The sequence below is a fragment of the Amblyomma mixtum genome, chromosome 8 (assembly GCF_055824585.1).
Source record: "Amblyomma mixtum isolate Tamu chromosome 8, ASM5582458v1, whole genome shotgun sequence".
In the NCBI taxonomy this organism is placed as follows: Eukaryota; Metazoa; Arthropoda; class Arachnida; order Ixodida; family Ixodidae; genus Amblyomma; species Amblyomma mixtum.
Window position 1 is genome coordinate 37,194,338 of NC_143019.1, and position 21,795 is coordinate 37,216,132.

General features: G+C 46.9%; 5 protein-coding genes across 8 annotated transcripts in view; 4 read left to right on the plus strand and 1 right to left on the minus strand.

The window, feature by feature from the left end:
* LOC149332115 (potassium voltage-gated channel protein eag-like) overlaps positions 1–6,050 on the plus strand; it is a 142,980-nt gene extending 136,930 nt beyond the window's left edge. For both annotated transcript variants that reach the window (XM_089557063.1, XM_089557064.1), the window contains exon 10: positions 2,992–6,050. In XM_089557063.1, the coding sequence (XP_089413189.1) occupies positions 2,992–3,888 (897 nt within the window). In that variant the 3' untranslated portion in view covers positions 3,889–6,050. The remainder of the gene's footprint in view (positions 1–2,991) is intronic.
* Positions 6,051–11,860: 5,810 nt separating this feature from the next.
* LOC149332116 (V-type proton ATPase subunit e 2-like) lies at positions 11,861–14,790 on the plus strand. Its single transcript, XM_089557067.1, has 3 exons — positions 11,861–12,093; positions 12,559–12,606; positions 12,686–14,790. The coding sequence occupies exons 1-3, from the start codon at positions 11,996–11,998 to the stop codon at positions 12,777–12,779; spliced, it is 240 nt and encodes a 79-aa protein (XP_089413193.1). The 5' UTR covers positions 11,861–11,995; the 3' UTR covers positions 12,780–14,790.
* LOC149332117 (V-type proton ATPase subunit e 1-like) lies at positions 14,774–15,406 on the plus strand. The gene is made up of 3 exons (XM_089557065.1): positions 14,774–14,982; positions 15,142–15,189; positions 15,260–15,406. The coding sequence occupies exons 1-3, from the start codon at positions 14,774–14,776 to the stop codon at positions 15,351–15,353; spliced, it is 351 nt and encodes a 116-aa protein (XP_089413191.1). The 3' UTR covers positions 15,354–15,406.
* A 3,830-nt stretch (positions 15,407–19,236) lies between these two features.
* Positions 19,237–21,015, minus strand: LOC149332118 (alpha-ketoglutarate-dependent dioxygenase alkB homolog 4). The gene has a single exon (XM_089555697.1). The coding sequence runs from the start codon at positions 20,946–20,948 to the stop codon at positions 19,974–19,976; it is 975 nt and encodes a 324-aa protein (XP_089411823.1). The 5' UTR covers positions 20,949–21,015; the 3' UTR covers positions 19,237–19,973.
* Positions 21,016–21,618: 603 nt separating this feature from the next.
* LOC149332119 (RNA-binding protein 25-like) overlaps positions 21,619–21,795 on the plus strand; it is a 53,190-nt gene continuing 53,013 nt past the window's right edge. For all 3 annotated transcript variants that reach the window (XM_089557068.1, XM_089557069.1, XM_089557070.1), the window contains exon 1: positions 21,619–21,777. The gene's annotated coding sequence lies outside the window, so the exon portion shown is untranslated. The remainder of the gene's footprint in view (positions 21,778–21,795) is intronic.

Sequence of the window (21,795 nt, forward strand, 5' to 3'; positions counted from 1 at the left end):
AAAGCACCGAATAACCCATGATGTTTTATTGGCACCCAGGAAACTGCATCTGCTACTAACGTGTGCCCATGAACCGCGCCGGTAATTTTGACTCAGTGGATTGAGCGTCCGCCTCGCATGTGGGAGGTTCGAGGTTCGACCCTCGTGCCACCAGCTACCCACAGGGTACAACGGGTACAAGCTTTTTCCTGTCGTGATGCGCGGTTTTTCTGGGGTGAAATGCTGGAAAAAAGGGTCTTGGATCAAACCCTTGTGTTGACAGGTCAGTGATTCGTTCTGCCGTCAAACACCTTAAACTCGCCTCGTGTAGTAAAGCCCGCTTTTGGCGTTTTTTTTTTTGCGATCCGAAGCGCTTCAAATCACCAGTGGGCTTTACCGCACAAGTGAATTTAAGTTTTTTGACGGAGGAACCAATCACTGATCCGTCAACGCAAGGGTTTGGCCCAACACCCTTTTCCCAAGCACTTTCATCCCCGAAGAACCGAGCATCAGGTCGAGAGAAATCTTGTGCACATTGGACAATCGATGAGTACCCGGCGGCTTTGGAGATCAAACCCAGATCTCTTGAAATGTGAGGCGGATGCTCTACCACAAGGCCCCCGCTGTAGTACCTGACAGTTCTATGCCTCGAAAGAGAAATAAATGAAGATGTAAAAAAGACAAAAACAAACTAAACTGCTGACACGTCAGCGCCGCAAGCGAGCTTGCAGGAATAGACCGGTCCCTAGCGTCAGCACCCCTCGCTTAAGGTCACGCAAGATCACGAACGCCGCATATTGCATCGTCGGCTAATAAATGTACAGGGTCTTCTATAGCTTTACCGCGAACGCATGCGGGGATATGGGAGTCAGCCTTCCGCCCCGCGGAAGAGGCCTCATCGCTCGCTGATCGTGCAGAAGTCCGGCTCAAGGTAACGAATGGGAACGACAACGCATGTACTCAGGTATAATTTATTGCTCATGCAAATAGTATATAGCGGGCCAGCTAGCTACAAAACAACAACGAGATAATCCTCGCAAAGAGAAAAGGGCTTCCGACTTACCGGCTGGGGTACGGGTGCGGCTTCGGCGCGACGGGTTCTTCCATGCATGCCGCATTCTTCAGGCAAAGCCAGGGGGCGCTGCTGCTAGGCTGTAGGCAAGGCCATCCCCGAGCACTTAGAGCGTGCAGCCATTACTGTTTGTGTTGCTGCCCGAGATCAGATCAGGGTGTGCTCGAAGGCAGCGGAAATTTGTAATCTCACCATCTATAACGTCATTGCTTAGCTCCTCCACACTCCTATGACGTTGTGAGGAGAAACGTAAACATCGCTGCCGCCCTAATCGGCAATTACGCCTCTTTATTGAATGCTAGTGCAAAATAACTTGGCATGCTTAAGGTACAAGCTTCTTAAATTCGTATCCTTGAATCTCGACGGATTTTCAGAAAGTTGTTCAGCTTCCATATAATATACTCAGTGCTCACACAAGTGTAAGACCCCTTTTTGTGAAATCACAAGTTGAAAAAATACCTGCTCGCTTTACCTGAGAATCACCCTGTAGGTGTGTACAATAGAGTAAAAACTGTTTACCATTTGTTTTTTTCTGTACTGATTCGGTTCTGCTTATATCCCCAATAAAAATGGTAATACTCAAGCATCTTCTGTTTATGTAAAGCGCTGCGTTTCAAACGTTGTCGGAATCGTTTCGCATTCCCCGCAATGACTGTGTGCGCTGAAGTGTAGTTATGTTGAGCACCGGAGCATGACTGGAGCAAGAGCAAATAAATCTATCCGACACCTGCATATGCGGATGGCAGTATAAATGGTTACTGCATTCTATTGCTTAACGCTGTTGTTTGTCTTTTTGTGCATAATGTTTTTTTTTTCTTGTAACCGCGTGAACGCGATTGATCTTTGTTTAGATCTCCACATCGCGACCTGATCAGGGATAAAATTTGGACGTCTTGCTTGCGTCCTGTGATTTATTTATTTATTTATTTATTACAGATACCTGCAGCGCCCAAGGGCATTATTGCAGGGGGGGAAACACAATAACATCTGCTCATTTGGCCGAAAGATACACGTAATAACAGAAATATAATCACACAACTAATAGATGAGAAAAAACATGCACTGAAGGAAGACAACCACGCTCCAGAAATAAAATAACACTAATGAAATGAAAAAGACACGCGCAAGACAACTGCGCGCCACCTCACACATCAGATAAAAATGCGCGGAATTGACCTTCCGTGCAGCACTCAGTGACGCCGGCTGGTAGCCTGTTCCACTCATTGATCGTCCGTGGAAAGAACGAGGTTTTATAAACATCTGTGCGACACTTAATCTCTCGGATCTTCCACTGATGATCAACTCGTCTAGAAAAAAAATGAGGTTGAAGCAGATACCGGTCTTTGTCAATGCTCAGCTTTCCAAAATAGATGCGATGCATGATTTGTAATCTCAAATGTTTCCTACGGTTAGCTAAAGATCCCCAGCCAAGGTGGTTTTTAAGAGACGTGACACTAGTTGAGAAGCTGTAATTATTGGACACAAATCTCGCAGCATTATTTTGAAGTCTTGGTTGTAGAGAGTAGTTTGACGCTGTTTTGTTCAGCCATCATTCTAGCCTCTTTTTCACGTCGACGCATAAAAAGAGCCATATTAACTTATATTTCCCTCAAAATCCGTCATATTTGCGCTAGAATGTGAAAGGTGCAAGAAAGTGAACATATCTTCTATATGGTTTCAAGTGCTCGCTCCTCTGGCTTTAAATATTCTGCAAAATACACCACCTTTTAATCCAGTCATCAGCCAGCCAGCCTGTCCTCGTCGAGTGAGACAGTGAGAATAGTCGAGGTCTTCGTTTGTCCTTGTCTGTTCGCGGTTCTTCACTCCGCTTTGTATGAGCAAGGCCAAACCAAAACTCTAATGCGGCTTTTCTTGTTTTTGTGGCAAAATGTTTAGGCTCATGTAGTGATTAAGCTGTTTATCTTATACTGGCCCTCAAGGTAACCGTCAAGCCCAGCGTTCCGGCGGCCGCGGCCCCTGCCGCGCCTCCCAAGGAACTGCCCGCCCCTACAACCGTGCTGGTGCCTCCGGCAAGACCTGCCGTGTCCGGCTCAGGATCTAACGGCGCCGTTCCATTAAGGGGCCTCTCCAAGTGGGCTAAGAGTATGAGTTCCAAGCACGAGACCATCGAGGAAGCGGCCGAGCTCGAAAACTCGAGCCCGGGCAAAGGCAGTGAGCCCGAAGACCCGCCGCCCCGCCACCACCAACAGCAGCAGCAGCACCCGCCTCCTCATCAGCAACAGCACCAGCAACAACAGCAGCAACCTCCACAGAGGCCACCACCGCTACCTCCTCTAGAAGCACCGCCGTCTCAGCCCTCCGAGAGCCTCCTGTCTCCAAGGGCTGGAGGACGCGACTATCAGCAGCTCCTGGCCAATCTGATGGACATGCGAGTAGACCTCAAGATGGAGATCCAGAGGCTGCATACCAAGGTGTCCAGGATAGATGATCACCTCATGGAACTGCTCAAGAGCGCGGGAAGCGGAGGAAGCGGACCATCCTCGCCACCAAGGGGAGACCCTCCTCTGGAGGCCGGGGACGCCACCGCTGCTGCAACCGCCGGCGGGCCCGAAGCGTCGACGTCATCGTGTACCAGGCGCGCCGGCGGCAAGACTTCCAGGGACGACGGCGGCAAGAGCCGCAGCCACTCGCTCAAGCGCAAGTCCAGCCACAAGACGAAAGCGTCGACGTCCGAGGGCGCCAAGGACAAGGCGACGACGGCCCCCACAGACTCTGCCGCGGTGCGTGCCATGCTCGAGAGTGAAATCGCGGAGCAGGACACGGAGTGCACCCAACTTCCCGGCAAGGACGCGTCGCCGCAGGACAAGCAGCAATAATGCCGTGCGCGCCAGTCTGTGACTCTGAAGACTGCGACGTTTGGTCGCGCGTGGGCAACCCAGAGAATCCACCGGCTGTAGTGGGACCATAGTTTCAGTCCTTTGAAGAGGGGGTCACGGTGTGAGGAAGATGGAGTTGGCAGACCGCCGGCGCCCAAAGGGTGCTGTCAGTCTCCTCTTTTCTCCGAAGCCGCCAAGCGTTGGCCGCCCCTGAGACAACTGGCAAGGAGGCGCTATGCCTGGCTCACTCAACCCTCATAAAGAGTTCCAGTAACTTTAAACCCTCAGGGGCGTCCGCGCCATCTCTTGGCGGCTCGCTTAACCAGAACACTACCGTACTGCCTCTTTCCGCTCTTCCGCCCGGCCTTTCGCTCAACTCGATTATCCTCACACTGTACACCAGGCAGATGACAGTGACGGAAGGACGGAGAACCAGACATAATAATGCACGGCCTTGCGGGGTTTTAACATTCCGAATCCACCGTGTTGTGTTTTATGTCTCTCAGGAGAAGTGGCATAACGATGTAGTCATTCAAACGGCAACTGTGTGACTTGGGGAGTCAGGTGCTAAACAAGACCACACTACAAGCGTTCGCTTACGCTTGCGGATATGGTGCTCAAAACAGATACGAAGTACAGCACGACGAGTGACGCGAAATAGTAGTGTTGTGCCTCAGGGCAAGGGTAATTGGAAATTTCTGGACAGGTCTTTTTCCTTCCACCAACCTGGCTCTTCTGACGATGATCATTGTAATCATTGACTCAGCTGCGCAAATTTTCAGCCAGGATCCGTTTTCGAAGGCCATTGAATTGTTTTCGAATGCTCTTGAAACTTGGAAAGTTGAACTCAAAATACTCAAGCGTTGCTTTAGTCCTTTACTCTGATCAGAGGCGAGGCTAAATTTCATTCAACGAGAAAACGCAATTTTTATTCGGATCCTACAGACGTGTTCTGCAACGAATCTTTTCCCAATTCCTATCTTTGACCCTTTGCTATCGGTCAGCCTCTAATTTGATAATGTAAGTGGCGAATGACGTGTCTTGTTATCGGCCGTGACGTCGCAAGCAGTAGCTACCGGTTGTGCAGGGGCAGATATGCGAATTGTGAAAAGAAATGTTCAAAAACATGGCCTCTTGTCTACTTAGAAGCAAACAGTACAGAAAAATCTAGTCTTTGTGCTGTTAAACAGATTTTTAAGGCACTGGGAAGCTTGCATGACTTCAGATTTCTCCAAGCCATCTCTATATCTGCGGCTAGAAGGTCAGGATGTCGTAAGGTTCTTCGTCCTTCTGTCCTGGAATCCCTAACCTCGCCGACGCCCAATGTCGCTATCTCTCTCTCTCTGTTCAACCGTGCAGCGTTCGTGTGACCGTTGAGACTCAACGTGCAGCCTGTCGCGTCTCATCACGTGCCTCATTGCTCCGTGCGGTGGTGTCGCCAACAACCAACCAATCATTGAACCCTTGTGATCCGTGAACTGTGTGGGACCCCGAGTGACTATAGGAACCTTACCAAACTCTATCTCTATCTCACTCTTTAGGAAAGAAAAAGAATATGCAGGAAACAAGTAAGTTTCTCAACTTCTCCTCCAAGTGTTGCTGAGTTTTGAAAGTGCTGTGATTTATTTTACCTTGCGTATATCTTTTAATTCTCGCGTCTCTCTCTCTGTCTCTGTGGAATACTGTTTGTGCTTTCTTTTTTTACTTGAAGCATTCTCACTTCCTTCCTTTCATAGGACGCAACTTATACAAGGGCATCGTGCATAGTATTTAAGGTAAAAGCTTTTTAAGCTTATGGAGCACAGGAAGTTTAGTGGCGTTATTTTCTGACATCTTTAATAATTACGAATTTACAGCATACGCATATGCGTTAAGTTCAAACATGATATATTTCTTGAGGCTGTGAAGTTTTTATCATGAGTAAAAGGCGATTTTTTTTTCGTTTTAGTATTATTATCACGGGTAAGTTTTACTGCACATTTATGTACAAAACTACTGCTCTCATTTTCGTGTACGTACAGATGCGACACTCAGAAAGTGCGGAAGCGAAGATCTCTTTCGTTTGTTCAACTTTATCGCGTGAGATGTCTGGGTCCACTGTTTTGCTTCGATGCCATTCCACTCTAGAAACTTTTGACATCACGAATAGATATAGAACAGTGTTCTTGTTTTGTTTTTCTTTACTTATTTTAAGTTCGTTTTCTGTTCTTCTTTTGTGTGTGTGCGTGTTTTGCTCGCACCCTCAGGTTCGTCCACTTCCTCGACGCGTTGAGGCCTCGGCAATACTACCTTAGAGTGGAGATCACCCACTTCACTTCTAACCGCGAGCTGGCAATAGCACTGCTTGTAGTTCGACCCTAGTAGCAAGAGCACCATTGTTCTTCGGGCATTGAAGCCTGCACTGCGAGAACCCCTGAACACGTATGCATCACCTGCATTCTCACACACAGCTTTTATTTGTTTGCATGCTCACGAATTATTTGCTTTCTCTCGTGTTACAGGGCACGATTTTTTTATTTTCTTAATTAAAGTCGTCCTAATCAGCGCTCGTGGCAGGTTCACATAATTAGGACTGTGTTCCCTCAACCTTTTGGAAGCTAGAGAGCAGTTATGAACATTCCACACATGTACGGAGCATTCCAGCTGGCATGAAACTCGTATTTCCAGGTCCTGTATGAACCACGCGCACCCCAAAGTCAGTCATGATAGCTAAGCCTTTCCAATGTAGAATGTATCCTATGCACGATAACTAAATTTATTCATTTCTTTTGTAGTGTACGTGAAGTTATCATGATTGAAGCATGGTTGCCAACCGTATTGGAGAGGTCCAGCTGGAATTCAAGACCGCAGAATTGCATTCGAAAATTTTCCTCATGGCATAATAAGCAGGGGAGGCTTCATTGGTTGGCTTGCAGGAAAATTCACGTTCCTGAAGTTTGACTGACCAATCCGATACTCCATCCGTCGACTCAACGGCGACCCTGCATAGCTGAGACCGCCCAAAATAGCGCCAACTTAGCACCACCTCACCCACTTTCGAACTGACGAGGGATTTGTAGTTCAGGATCTAGCTCAGAATTACCTGCCCTTAAATCCTCCTCTCTTTGGTTTAGCAGATCCCGTTGCCGAGAAAAAATCACCTGAAATGCATTGTAGCATTGTGAGGGTAGCTGTTACCGCCTTCGTCATTTCGTGTCAACTGCGGAATACTGCGTCATCACTTGTTTTATGGATTCTTTTTTATTTATTTCTGCCTTTTTCAATGCTTTTTGAACAACGTGCTACTCTACATCAGCCAACCCAGCCTTCACACGCGCCACGCTATCGCCACATTGCCTCTCTCTTGCCCGTAGCTTTATTACCGGCACTTATACACAGCACAGCCGCCATTGAAGTGGCAGCTTATTCCTCGATGCAACACGTATGTACCAATGTCACAGGTGACTAAGGCGACGTCATTCAAGACGAAAGTCAGAACTCTTTGATCGCATCAGTTCCGAAGCTCACCACAGGACACACGTATCGCAATCCGGCGCCAGGATTGGTTTAGAACTCTCTAGTGAGGCCACTTGAGGAACTACTCAGAATGCCCGAAACATGGAAAATAAAACGCGCAAGTCGCCATCTATAGCTGAGTGCTCAGCTAATTGGTAGCGCCACCAAAATCCGGCAAACTGCGTAAGCGAAGGTTAACTGATTGCGCCACTGCACGCCAGGTGGCGTAACCACGACAGTCACGCTCCTTGCGGCGTCCCGGTGAACTGCTCAGGGATGCTCAAGGAACGGAAAATGAGGCCATCGATGCGCCGCTAGCCGTCATATACTGACTGGGAAACTTGAGTTTGGTTCGGAGTTTCTGGACTGAAGCGATCAAAGAAGTTCTGAACGAAAGAGTTTTGGGCTTGCGTGCCGTATAGGAGCACAGTAGGAGTATTACATAGTCCAACTACGAACGCTTACGAACCGTAGCGTAACTGCGTGCTGCCTCCTTCTGTATACCGGACCAGCAACTGAAAAAAATATGTAAAAAGATAAAAGTTCGGTTCCATCTCGTAGTGCTCCGCGTGAGGAAAGGGATTTCGCTTGTTGACTGTAAACCGCGTCTTTCGTGTTCTGAGAAAGCATGCAAAGAATTATGTGCGTGCTAGCTCTAATATTGCGCTTTGCGATGAAATAAGAAAAGATTTTGAACTCTGGGCGTTACAGATATGTTGCGCCCTAGCATACGACAACAGTCATTCGACTAGCATGTGACGTGATAGCTCTCAACACTTCTCAGCTTTAACTCGGTCACTGGTTGTAACCCAAATGCATAAAAAGAAGACTCCAATGCAATAAAAGAGTCTGTAGCGAAATACAGAGTTCAAAGAAATGTTAGCCCTTTTGAATGTCACCATGATTTATGAGTTCAACAGCTGTGTTGAACGAAGTGCAATTCCTCATTTAATTAATATAGCGGAGTGTTCCTTTCCTTTCTATACCAAAGGCAAAAAAAAAGCCAGCAGCTGATTCGCTTTGCATTAAAAATAGAACAATGGTGAGCAATGTCGGTGGGCACTCTTTGCACGCAGTAACACGCAACATTGCGAATTTGCGCCGTGGGTTATCTAGGGGTAACGAAATAGCGGCTACAACGAAGAAAGTTCAGTCTCCCTCAGTTTTCTGTGGACAACGTTGAAATGTAGCTGTCCACGCATTCGGAAAAAAATCGAAGCATACACAAGCATGCTAATGCAACGGGAGCGCGTCAGTCAGACAGCTTCTTAATGCGAAGGCATTATATGGCTATGTCGCGTCATCGAAAAACTTGTCTGCACGATTGTGTCGTCCAGTAAAGGTAGATGTGGAAAAGTTTGATTGTGTTAGATAGTGCATGGTGAGATCGTGGTGTGGAAAAAATTTGGCTCATGAGCTATAATTAGTTAATTAATTACAAGCGAAAATTACACTTGGACGTCAAAATAGCCAAGGACATCGATATAGTACATGGACGTCAGAATAGCAACGGACATTGATATAGCATGTGGACGTTTTGCTTTTGCATTTCTCCAATGCGGGTTGCCGCAGTGATCTCGAAGTTTTTGTTTTTCTGCAGACTCCCCAACATTTGGGCAGGGCGTGTTTTTTCAGAACACGAAAGACTGCGGGCACGTGTAAATAGACCTTACTTAAAGTGCACTTACGAACCCAACTTAAAGCGCGATGAAATAGCACTACACCCCACGGGAAATGAACTGCAAGACTTTCCATAGCTGCTGCAGTTGCCGCTACTCATTTGTGCGTTTTCGCTTCGCCTGTTATTTTGGAATCATGCGAGAGTCGTTCAAATAGTTCATGGCGCCCAGACCACACACAGTCACTAAGCCTTTTGCTCCCGTCATCAATTTCCCTATGCCGAATCATGTTGTGTTTTGTATGCTCTATTGAACTCGTTTTGATCGACATGAGAATAAAAAGGTTTTACGAAAACTGTCTGATGTCCACGTTTGCTAACGGACGCCCACTTTGTCGGCACCGTACAAGAGGACACCTAGGTAAGACTCTGGCGTGAAGCAGCAAGTAATCTGTGATGTAGGAAACTGAATCATCTGTGCTATCTTGTAACACAAAACACGTCACGACACGCGCGCACCAAACGGAAGACTGAGCAGGCAGTCGAAAGGCGGCACCGGTCCAGTTTCCAACAAGTGCACAAACAACAAAAACAATCGTAAGCGTCGTAAGAATGCACCACGTAGTACGTTCAGCCAGAAGGTATTAGACACCTCTAGCCAGTGCTGCCAACCTCCAGAGCCGTTTGTCCCCAAATTTGCAACAAAAAATTCCCTAGATTTCCTTAGATACAAAAAATAGTGTTCAATTGTGAAAAAAAAATGTATATTGATGCGTAGTTCAGCAGCAAGTTTTATCATGCAGCTACCCTATTACCAGACGTTGGTAAGCAAATTAGCTGTAAATTTTAAATGAAGGACCTGAAATGAAGAACTTCTAAATGAAGCTACAAGATAAACCGTGGCGCTCTTCGGAAATCGCAAATTAAATGCTCTATATCGTGCATGTTTTTTTTTTTTCGTTGTACGCAAGATATTAGTAAACATGCATCGGCATGTGGAATTAACTGATTTTTTCCCTCATGTTGCGTCGGTTTAGACTTCAGCCGAAGGATACCACGTACAAAATGTTTGGAGGTCATTTGTGGAGTTTACAGAAACTGCGATATAAAAGCTGCTGGTTCATTTGCAGCGATTGCTCTAGAGGGTGGCTGACGTAAAAGTTTGAGCCAATTAAAACAATGAAGCAGTGAGCGTTACAGCTTTTTTATGCATCAAGTGACCTCAACTCACTTTGTTCGTCGTGGCGGAACTGGGAATTAAGGTTTATGATTTTGGAGTCTAACGTCCCACAGCAACCCAGGCTATGAGGGATGAAATAACGCAGGGATCCGGAAATTTCAACCCCCTGGGCTTCTTTAACGCTCACTCACATCGCACAGTACACGGGTCTCTAGAATTTCTCCTCCATCGAAATTCGACCGCCGAGGCCGGGTTCGAAGCCTTGTCTTTCGGCTCATCAGCCGAGCGCCATAACCACCGAACCACCGCGGCGGGTGAAATGGGAATCGTTCCCCTAGTTAGACTAGCTAAGGTTTTCGAGCCCGGCGGTCCTTTATAAAAGAAATAGACCTTTCTTCTTGAATAATTGTCAAAATAAACAGGCAGATATGCCTAAAAAAGAGGAATTTCACGTCGTGCAGTGAGCTCCAAATACAGCGTGAGGAAGGGGCGTGCGTGTTGAGGGAAGGCGGTGGCACGCCAGATCACAGCAGCGGGTGCCACTGGGCACGTCAGGGACCATACACGTCCGACTGCGTGCGTGTAAAGGCAGGTTCACATGCATGCAAGCGACAGAAAATTGACCAGTGCAGAGCGGTGAAAAATGTGTAACTTGTTGGAACATCGCCGCTCTGACTGCTGAAGCCGCGGCGATGGCTCTAAAAAGCTTTTGCACCGCAGCAACAAAGCGTTTTCACTTGCATGTGAAACAGGCTTTACTCGAGCGCGCGGCGGTGTTGTGCAGGCTTCGGTCAGTTGTAGCGCAAAAACAAAGAAAAGCTTGTACTGTCTTCCCAATTTGAGAGAGATAAAAAAGAACTCTCCGAGCAAATGAAATTTCTTTAGATTATACAAAAAATTCTTTTTCCCCTAAATGACGTCCAAATTCCCTAGATCCAGGGAAAAAGCCTTAGGGTTGGCAGCACGGCCTCTAGCATACCTTGTACTGTGTCACCGTTTCCGTTACCGGAGCACCAGGAGACCGGCCACCGCCGATGAGCACGCGCTGACTGGTTCCGATTGCTGCAGGCGCGGACGCAGCAGTCGGGTACCTGGCGCCATCTGGCGCCGTCAATGCGATTTGCGAATGCGAATTGGCTGCGCGCGGACTCCCGGTTCTCCGGTGCTGGTAACATGGTACGCGGTACGCTAAATGTGACTATTCATCGCTGACACGGATCGAGCTACGCAAAAGTATATTTTAGAAACACGTGTAGAAAGCAAACTCCGTTTCTTTCATAGCGGTCGTGCACCCAAATATCGGCTCTGTTGACGACCTGCGGTGCTTGTCGAGAGGGAAGGCGCCACGCACATGTACCGGCATGGAGGAATGGAAGAAACCATAACCCCGGTTCTTTCTTTCCTCCATGCCCTAGCGTTTCCCTATGTTGCCCTAGGTCATTCTAGGTGCTCTAGGGACAGACCCAGAGCGGTACGTTGACGCCATGTCCAGTTGAGCCGGGGCAAAACACAAGGAGGAATCTGCTGCTACAAACGTCACAGAGAACACGGAGGAGAGAATTCTCTCGCTCTCGGTGAAGCAAGAGTGCGAGCGCAGAAAAAAAGATTAAAAAAAAAAATACCCTCCGCGTTCCTGTCGCTAGGAGACGGCCACGCATGCGCAGAGGATGTTCCTTCTGGAAGGGCCGGTAGAAAGCCTCTCCCCTGCGGCCGTCACAGAGACAGCCGCTGCTGAGTAACGTTGGCAGTTTATTGGAAATTGGAACCGGCAGGGCCGCAAGTTTGGAACGAAAGTGTAGCGGAACAACCGCACAATGGGTGCTTCTGCAACTCCGGTCACCTTGTTCACACTCTTCTGGCTTGCTGTGGGCGCCGTGGCTCCGTGGTTTGTGCCGAAGGGAAACAACCGCGGGTGAAGCATCTTTATACATTCCTGAACATGGGCTAAAAACCTTCTGTGCATGCTTCGTCCCGCTAGTTGTTTTGGGTATACTTGAAGCTACGAGCACTATGTGGCCGCGCTTCCAGACTCGTCCGGTTGGCTCGTGAGCGCGTGAGACTAGCACACTTGTGGGAGCCGTCATCTCGCGCTGGTAGCTCGATCCACTCTCCAAACAACTTGTGTGGTAATCGCTCTGATCGGTTCCTTGCCTGCGGGTTGTGCGCGCTGACCAAACCGCCTACGGACTGTGTGTGCGTGCGTATGTGTTTAATTCTACTGGAGAAATAAATATGGCGCCAGTGCGATCACTTGAGCTTGGCAGCACACTTTTAGGGTGCTTGCGTTGCAGTCAGATGACGTGGAGTGCATCGAGCAGATCTCGTTGTTGCATTCTACCCTACTTGTTCTCACCTTCCCACTACCTCTTGGCTGCAGGTTGATCCAGACTATGATTGCAACCACCGCCGCTCTCTGTTACACATTGTGAGTTGCGCTCAGCGGTTTCTTTTTCTGCAGAATTCATTTGGTAGCAACACTACTAACTGCAGTGTTTTTCTTTCAGCTGGCTGTGCGCCTACATGTCACAGATGAATCCTCTGATTGGACCTCTCCTGAACAACAAGACTGTAATCATCATGCGACATGAATGGATGTAGAAAGCTGCTGACTTACCTGTTGACCCTGCAAGCTCCAATTGCTTTATAGTTTCGGGCTGTTGGTCGGCATTGTTTGGTTCAGATTACTGTTGTGAAAGTTGCAAGCGCAGTGTGTTGTAGAAGGGTCACTGTAGTGGCTTCTTGCTCTTTTTCCGAATGCCTTTGGTTCGTATTATTGCAGTGAGATTATTTCCTAGCCCCTAACATGTCGTGATTTGTTGTTCGACTTATCCGGATCGCTTATAACGAAGCACACACTAAACAGACATGGAGATGTGCAGGATAGGGAATACAGGATAAGGAAGTATGTAATGGCTGCGGGAGGGGTGATCATAGTGAAACCATAGATAATAGAAAAACCGAGTGTATTGAGCGAGCCACTGTTCATCGGGAACAAGAAAAGGCACAGTAAACTATTCATAATTAGCAGCACTCCCTTGCAGGGCGTGAGTGAATGACATTTATGTACGTCTTCGGCACACAAAGCTACTCACGGGTGTGTTTTATTGCTGTTCAATGTTGAATTTTGTGTGTTCAGTCTGCATTTCTTTCGCTTTGATTTCTTTGTGTAATCAGCAACCTTTCAGAAGTATGATCAGTGCAATTCTGGAAGTGGTTTCATGGGTTTTGTGACAAGGCTATTGGATACAGTTTCTTAACTCTTTACGGCAGCTTGTACACAACTGCATACAGAGCAAACTCAGCTTTTTTTTTTTTCTTGAGTGTGCTGCACCTAGCAGACTTTATTGTTTCAAGTCGAATTTAGCATCCTTCTTGTCGCAGATAAGATAGTTTTATTATGCCATATAGGGAATGCTGTAAATTATATTTCACAGTATGGTTTGGTGGACAGCACATCGTCCGACATTTTTGTGCGGGCAGATTTTGCTGCCAGTGATACATTGATCTTGCTCAATGTCGAGCGTAATGTGCATCTTTTAAACACAGGAGTGATTCCACGGGTGCATACTTGCCAAATCCAGGCATTTCGATGTCATTATTTCTAACCATTCTGACACTTTGTATGGAATTGTGCACGGTCTTGTAAAAAACATATCTGCTGGTCTTTCGTGCTGGAAAATAACAAATTCCCTTTTTTATGCCTAAATATACCATTTAGGCTGGAAAATATCGTTTTTAATCAAAACAAGAAATGGCACCTGAAAGGGTTATGTGGTGCATTTTAAAGCTTCAAATATAATGAGCCATTTTGATATGATGAGTTAATCCCATAGGAGTTAAGTAATGTGGTAAAAGGTGTCGCATCCCTTCACTCTCAGAACATGCACAGTTTTCGGTTGCCTTTATTTCCCATGCCTGCATGTTTTGGTCGCAAACATTCCTACATGTAGTGCGAAGCGCAGAGGAAGAAATGAACCCTGTTAATGTGTTTCCTACAAGGATGCTGGACTCGTGTTCGAAGCTGATGAAATCGTCAATACGATTCCCTTCAAATAAATATGGTTGGCCAGAATCACTGTCGTACCGTTCGGCAGATGGATGCTGGTAGTCTGTAGTCCCCAATACGTGCGTGTTGTGTTGTGTTGCCGGTTTGGTTCTGGTTGCATTTCTGATGGAGATGAAATGCTTGTGTACCATGATTACATTGCGTGTTTAAGAGCCCCAGAAAGTCATTACCAATCTACTACCACTGGCCACCCAGAATACAAATCAGTCGTTCGCATTCCCAGTGACATGTCACTTATGAACAGTGAATACATTCCTCACATAGTCTCCACATTGCTGTATTGTTGCTGCTGTGAGGGACAGTCACCTGTATGGGGTCACACATATCTTTCTGCTCATTACAACTTGTATTTATTTTTTGTGTGCGTTTGGTATATTACAAATATTTATTGAAACAGCTCATTTTCGTTGTTGCAGCCTTTTGCCTCGTTTGACACTCTACCGCGATTCTAGTCGCAATTAGTCATTTTTTTTCCCTGCGTTGTGCCGGCCCTTATATGTTGCATCGTGGCATGTGAACAAATAAAATGGTAGCAACAATGGTCATGCGCTGTGTGACTGCGTTCAGACGCGATACGAGCGCTCCCGATAGCGCTCTTATCCGGAGACGCCCGCCGCACGGCCAACTGAGCGGAGCGATGGGTCCTGGTGACCTCCCACTGATCGTCAACTCCGTTTTCTGGTTCATTTTCGGAGCTGTGCTACCCTGGTTTGTTCCAAAGGGAGAGAACAGGGGGTGAGTATGCACCTGACGTTACCTGCATCTGCGGGAAAGCTTTCTGAGCGGCCCTTGTCACGTGCTTTCGCGTAGCCGCCTCGCGCAAGTTGATGGACTCGTCTGCATCGCGAAAGCTCGGGCAGATGAAATTAATGACGTAAACTTTGCTCGTTGCAGGGTAATTCAAGCCATCATGGTGATTACGGCAGTGTGCTGTTATACCTTGTAAGTCAACAGTGCGCGAGCGAAGTTCACATCGGAAGCTTCACTGAGTGCCGCCTTTTGATCGTTGCAGCTGGCTCGGGCCATTCATGATGCAGTACCACCCTCTCATTGGGCCTCAACTGGACACTGTCACAGCTCACATGATGTACGAGGAATGGAAATGACTTCACCCTTGAAGGACAGCGGTGTTGGCAAATAAATCTCGGCGGTATTTACATTTAGTTTATTCGGGCATGGATCCACGCAGCTTGCGGCGATGCAGGTTGGAGGGGGCTTGTCACTTACGGGGGCGGAGCTTCTCCTGTCCGCGTGACCTGGCTGCGAACGCGCGTAATTTGAACTTAGCTGGCGCGTACAAAATGTAGCAAGTACGCTTCGGCGCTTCGCTCGAAATCTGCCCGCATTGCATGTTTATGCCTGTGACATCTGTGATTTCTTCCTGTGACACAACCATAGGTACAATCTGAAAATGGCTGACTCGTTAAAACTCTGTTTTCTATGCATTGGTCAAATTTAATGCCAATAATTTCCTAACACTCCAAAAGCTATAGACTTTCAAATTGAAAAGTAAAAGCCCAGGTTCGAGTATGTGCACGAAGCTACCAAGTAAAGCCACAATGACAAAATTGGTTTAAACCTCCGAGTTCAAGTGTGTGGGAACTTCTAATGCACACCTGTGCAAGTAAGTGTATGCTGTGCTATGTGTTCTGAGCAGATTAGCCAATGGCCCTTTGTATGCAGCACATACAGTTGTAGACAATAATATGGACTATGCTTTGGCAGTCCAACTCTTCCCTCACATTGCGTAGCCAAAATGGAAAGGTTGGCTGCGCACATGTGGCATTCATTCCCACAAATATCAAACACCTCTTAATTTTTGCTAGGTAATGCATCAGCCCTGAAGCGCGGTCTATATTATTCTGTCCGTGATGGTATGAACAATTTTCCTGGAAAAGAGAGCATCTGTCGTATGCTTCAGACACTAATTGCTTTCTTTTACAAAAAAAAAAAAGAAAGCAAGTTTTCTTACAAAAAAATCTAGTTGTAGAATCCACTGATTTGTATTAAGCTAGGTACAGTAACTATGAGGAGAGTAGATGAATTTTGGAACAATTGCACTGTGACTGCTAACTCTCAATGCATATTCTGAGTTTAGTGATCGATCGTTTCACTGACCAAGTCATCAAGCAAAACAGCGTGATACAAAACAACCGATTTCGCTTTTCAGACTTTTCACTTTTTACTGCCAGCTTTAGCATAACGGGTCGGTACTTGTAGTGCGAACAGTACATTGCTGTGAACAGCTCAGTCAAGTTGCACTGTTGTATGTAGCACTAGCTAACAAAATGCAAAGTATGCACTCTTTCATTTTGTACAACAGGCGTCTCTCATGCAAACAATGCAGCAAAAGCGGAAGCCTCAAGACTGTGTTGAGAGTAGGGTTACCATAATCAATGCTGCCTGGCTGTGGCCTTGAGAGGCAGGGTGCATAGTGTTCGCCCGTTGGTCATCCCTGCATGCTGATAGAATAAGTGCTGCGTGTGTGTGCGTGGTTCAAGCAGTGGTGGAGACTACGTGCTGCAGAATTGTGTGGATTGGTGGAGGCCAACAGACTGGCACTAGATAGGCTGCAAGAATCAGAAGCTAAACACTGGCAGCAGCAAACCGCACCGCCCCCATAAGGGATACCTGATCTGGCTGTGACCGCAAATGGTTAGCGTGAACAGGGACGAAAGGAGGTTGACTTCACGGCTGTGGCTTTCCAGGAACTGATGGAGGCCTGTTGCATTCTTCAGATGGGAGCAAATGTACAAAAGAGCAAGCAACAATCTACAGGTAGAAGCAATATGAAAGGGAACACAGGAGCATGTGACTGCCGCGCTTCGCAAAGCGCTGCTGCCGACAGTCGAGAATCGGTGGCACCAGGCACATACGTAGCAAGAAGAGCCGGCCATGTTTACTAGGCACACACCTCATGCCGCCCACTCTTGTCAACTGTCGGTGGCAGCTCTTCGCAAAGTGTGGCAGTCATGCGCTTCCGTGTTCCCTTTTATATTGCTTCTACCTGTACAGTGGCCAAAAGCCCACTGTCCAAGGGGGACTTTGAGACAGGAGCCTTCAGTGAAGCGCATGGGACAAGAGACGGGCACAACTGAGCTTGGTGCTGTGACGCGAGACTGCATAGTGAAGAAGCTGTGTAAAGAGCTGTATATAAATTTTTTAATTATCTGTAACCACAAGTCCTCTGATGGTCTAGCCTAACCATGAGGAGGAACAGACAGGAACCTGGCTTGGGGTGTTGCTCCCAGAGTAGAAGCCAAGAAGAAAGGTAGAATTCGAGCTAAGAAAAACAGCAAAAGCTATGCGGGGCACTGGGAAGACTAGTCTCCGGGGCTGTAAGTTTTTTTAAGTGATGGAGTTTAACGTAGTTACTGTGCTTGTCCTGTGTCCCTCTGCTTTGTATGTGTCCCTCTCTGTAGCCATACTTTCATTCGAAGCATGTACCAACTAGCTCAACAAGTCCTCTAACACATCATCCTTCACTGAAGCTGCCCACCCCACATGTAAAACCCCTGTCCAGTGGCATTCGAGGAATAATAAATAAATAAATTAAAATGATGTTGATATTCACACTAAAGTTTAGGTCCCTTTTACAGGAGTACAAAACTTTGATATAATCTTCACAAGCAGTGATGCATTTCCGCTTCTCGTGTGCCCATCTCTGCATGCCATTGTATATGGATGAGGGTGGCTGCCTTGTCTAAAGCACCTAGTGGCCCAAACCAGGTGTCATCAGACTTGCAGAAAAACATGAAGATCTGAAGGGCATGTGACTTGTTTCCAAAAAGGAGGTCACCATTGTAGTATGCCAATGATGTTGTCAACAGCCATCCATCTATGATGGCATTCAGACTAGTGTACTGATGGTGAAATTACATTGCCGCTGCAGAAGGCTATATTGCAATGTGATGCACTCTTGAGAAAGAAGACATTCCAGATTTAGACATTAATGTACCCCCTTTCAATTCCATCAATTAAAGGAGTATATACACTCAATTTTGGTGGCATGTTTTCTTCTCTCCAATGATAAGACAGACACTACTATGTATGAACTGCCATGTGGTGAAATGCTTAATAATTTATAATCGAATTTTTCTGTCATGCTGTTTCGGTTTCAACACCTGAACAATGGCTATGACGTCAAAGTGTAGTTGTATGTCATGTGAGGCATAGAAAAACGGTACAATCACTGCTTCATCGTTTTAATTCACTACAGTGCTGAAGCCAGCTTTCCTCAAGAGCCGGAGAGACAACGAATGTAGAAGCAGCCATTATATTGTAGTTTCTTCATACCTCACGTGACCTATAACCACATTTTTACATCACAGTCATCGTTCGGGTCATCGAGAAAGAAATTCGATTATAAACTACTTAGCGGTCGTAGGAGGATACCACATGGTGATCCATGTATAATAATGCCTTAAGCACCATTGCAAAGATTAAAACATGTACCCAAAGGTTACGTGTCTATACTCCTTTAATAAAACAGCTACAACCGAAGAGGTAAATCTAGCTGAACACTTATCACAAACAGTATATTCGTTACCTGCTACGGTGGTTCAGTGCCTATGGCATCTGGCTGCAGATCCCAAGGTAACGGGTTTGATTCGAGGTGTGGCAGCCGTTTTTTCATGGAGATGAAATACAAAAGCACCCGTGTCCTGTGCGATGTCAGCACACATTAGAGAGCCCCAAGGGGTCTAAATTGACCCGGAGCCTTCTACTACAGCATCCTTCATAGCCCGAATTGCTTTTAGACATTAAAACCCCGCAATCCAGTGTATCCTTAATTTCTCAGAAAAATCCTTTCAGGGCAACATAACTTCTCGAACAACTGAAAGGCAGTTCTCTTGACTAGCAAAGAGATGCTTAAAGGCTCCTTTAATCTGAACAACACATCCAGTATCCAATAAAACCCAAATTTCAGCACTGAAGCAGAATACGGCACACCTTGCAATGGCATGCCTTCAAAGCATGAGTGCTGGCACAACAGAAACCATCACTCTTGTCATGGTAGGGATGGCAACTGCTTATTCTGTCAATAAAATGGATGAGTACAGTTCACATCTTCAAAGCTCTCTCTGATAATTAAGCTGCAGAATGCATTCAGCTTTGCTGAGCATAGCAACTCTACTTCCCAATGAATATAGCTAAATCCACTATAGAAGAATAGCAAATGCATAAACTCTTCATGGCATGATATGGCTGGCAGAACAGCATCATCGTGGCATGCTCAGCCCATTTGCATACTTGGCATCAGTAGCTTTTTGGCATTCATGCGTGCCATTGCGAGTATACTCCACAATACTTGAATATCTGCGGACCCAAAATAGTCAAGGCACTGCATAAGCATCACTTACGCACTACAGCATTACATGCTTAGCCACCATGGTGCACTTCTCTGATAGCACTGACTATGTAAGCTGTAGGCCTTTACTAGAGTGAGCATAAGGGGTTTGTTGCTGAATTTCTGCTGTCAGCATTCAAGTCTAAACGTCGAAGGGTGTATCAGGCTTACTGTATCTTGGACTAGATATATATTACATACTAAGGAGGCACATAATATACCCTAAAAGAGGCTTGTCACTCACGTGCTGACAGTAAGGAGCCTAAAACTAAGGTGTCAACGCACAGCATTCTATGCATAGTGAACGACTATGTTCGCAGAAGGAAAATCAACGAAAAGGAGAGGAACTGCAATGCTGTAAGCGCACGACCACTCTTCACACACGCAACTTCGCAATTTCCAGCAGTTGTGCGCCAAAGTCGCACGAGGCGCCCCCTTCGAGAAACTCTTCAGACAGTTCGCGCACTGTCATGGCGATCCTCCGGCTGGTTATGTCATCCCTCAGGATCGAATGGTGCCACTTGTAACGGGCGTCGCCGTACAACACTATCATGGAACGCCGGGGCAACGCGACCTGCGCGACGCACAACCGAGGCGGAGTCCGCGACGATATGGAGTCCTTGAAGTCGTCGCTCCACGACTTGCACACGCTTTTGTCATGCGAGACGGCGACGGCCTCGCAATCGCCGCCCGGCCCGTCCAAGCGATGATCGGGAGTCGACGGTTCGTCGATGAGGTCTTCGTCGGTGAGCATCCAGTGCTGCTCGGGCCTGGACAACGTCAGCACCGTGTCAGACAGGAGGTTAAAGGTGACGAGCCGCGGACCCCACAGCCACCAGTCGTCATAGTGAGGGTCGATGCACGATCCACGCTTGGGGCTGTAGTCGAGATTGCACAGCTCGACCGCTTCGAAGTCGGACACGACGGGGCACCGGGCCATCTTCTGCTCGACGCTAGTAAAATATGTCGGCAGGCCCGCAAACTCGCCGGCTCTGACGCGTTTTTTCTTGAAGTTGACGCGCGGCCCGAAGTCTTGCTTGAGACGCCCCGACTGAGATCCGACCCACTCACGAGTGTCGATCGCCTCGGCGAGGCTCGTTTCCTCTTCGCGCGTGAGGAACTCCTCGTAGATTTCGATACCCGGTATCTTGAGCGGAGGCAAGGAGCCGCTACTGTTCTGGGCTCCTTCCGTTGACGCATCTAACCAGCCGGGCCAACAAAGCCGGCAGTCTGCACAGAATGTGAACGGGTGACGCACCTTACGTTTGGAAATAGCGTGTTTGCTGGGCTCCTTAACCCCTTCGCAAGTGAGGCAGGACCTCACGCCCTTGCAAGAGCACTTGGTTTCCATCGTCGTGGAGTTATTTGGGTGCTAACAGCGGATTTGCCATACGTTTCAAGAAAACAAAGTTATGGGCGCCGCCATATTGATCATTCTAGCATTTTCTACGCTAGACGGCAATAGCAGTTTGAAACCGAAACAGAAGCAATAACAACAAAAAATTAATCATAAATTACTTAGCAATAGTTTTCATAACATTAATGTGTGTTTCCATGTTTTTTAATATGCTGCGCATGATTTCAAAGAAAGGGCATTAATAATTTGTGTGTGTACCCTTCAAGAAGGGGCAAAGCAGAGCAACGAACAAGGACGACAGAAAGAAAGACAACACACGCACTGATTATTTATTATTTCATTTATCTATTTATTTTCCCCCAGAAAACAAAACCAAACAAACAAACAAAAAAATCTCAAAAACTCTCTATGCTTCCCTCTTCTTGGCCGATCCCACTCTGTGGGTATGCGCCATTCCATCCTCCATGCGCCATTCTATGAGGTGAACAACAACTATCAACTGAAATCAACTGGTTAATCAATCACTGTAAAGATGCGTCCACTTGTGCACAAAGAGGGTCGCGATGTTACACATGTTACAAATGTGTCAATGTTCTGAGTAGCGCGAGCTGCACGCTTGATGGCGCTAGCAGTTATTTTAGATCATCGTGGTCGTGTGGCAATCCCGCTTCGCGCAGCGACGTGCCACTTGAGGCCAACATGCATCCATTACTTATATAAGACTTGTATTGTACATTTCGTCAATTATCGTATGTGCATATTTCGTGTATTTTCTACGCGTTAAAAATTCTTTATAAGCCGACCGACACCAAACGTAACCACGGTGAGTTTTTGCTTTATC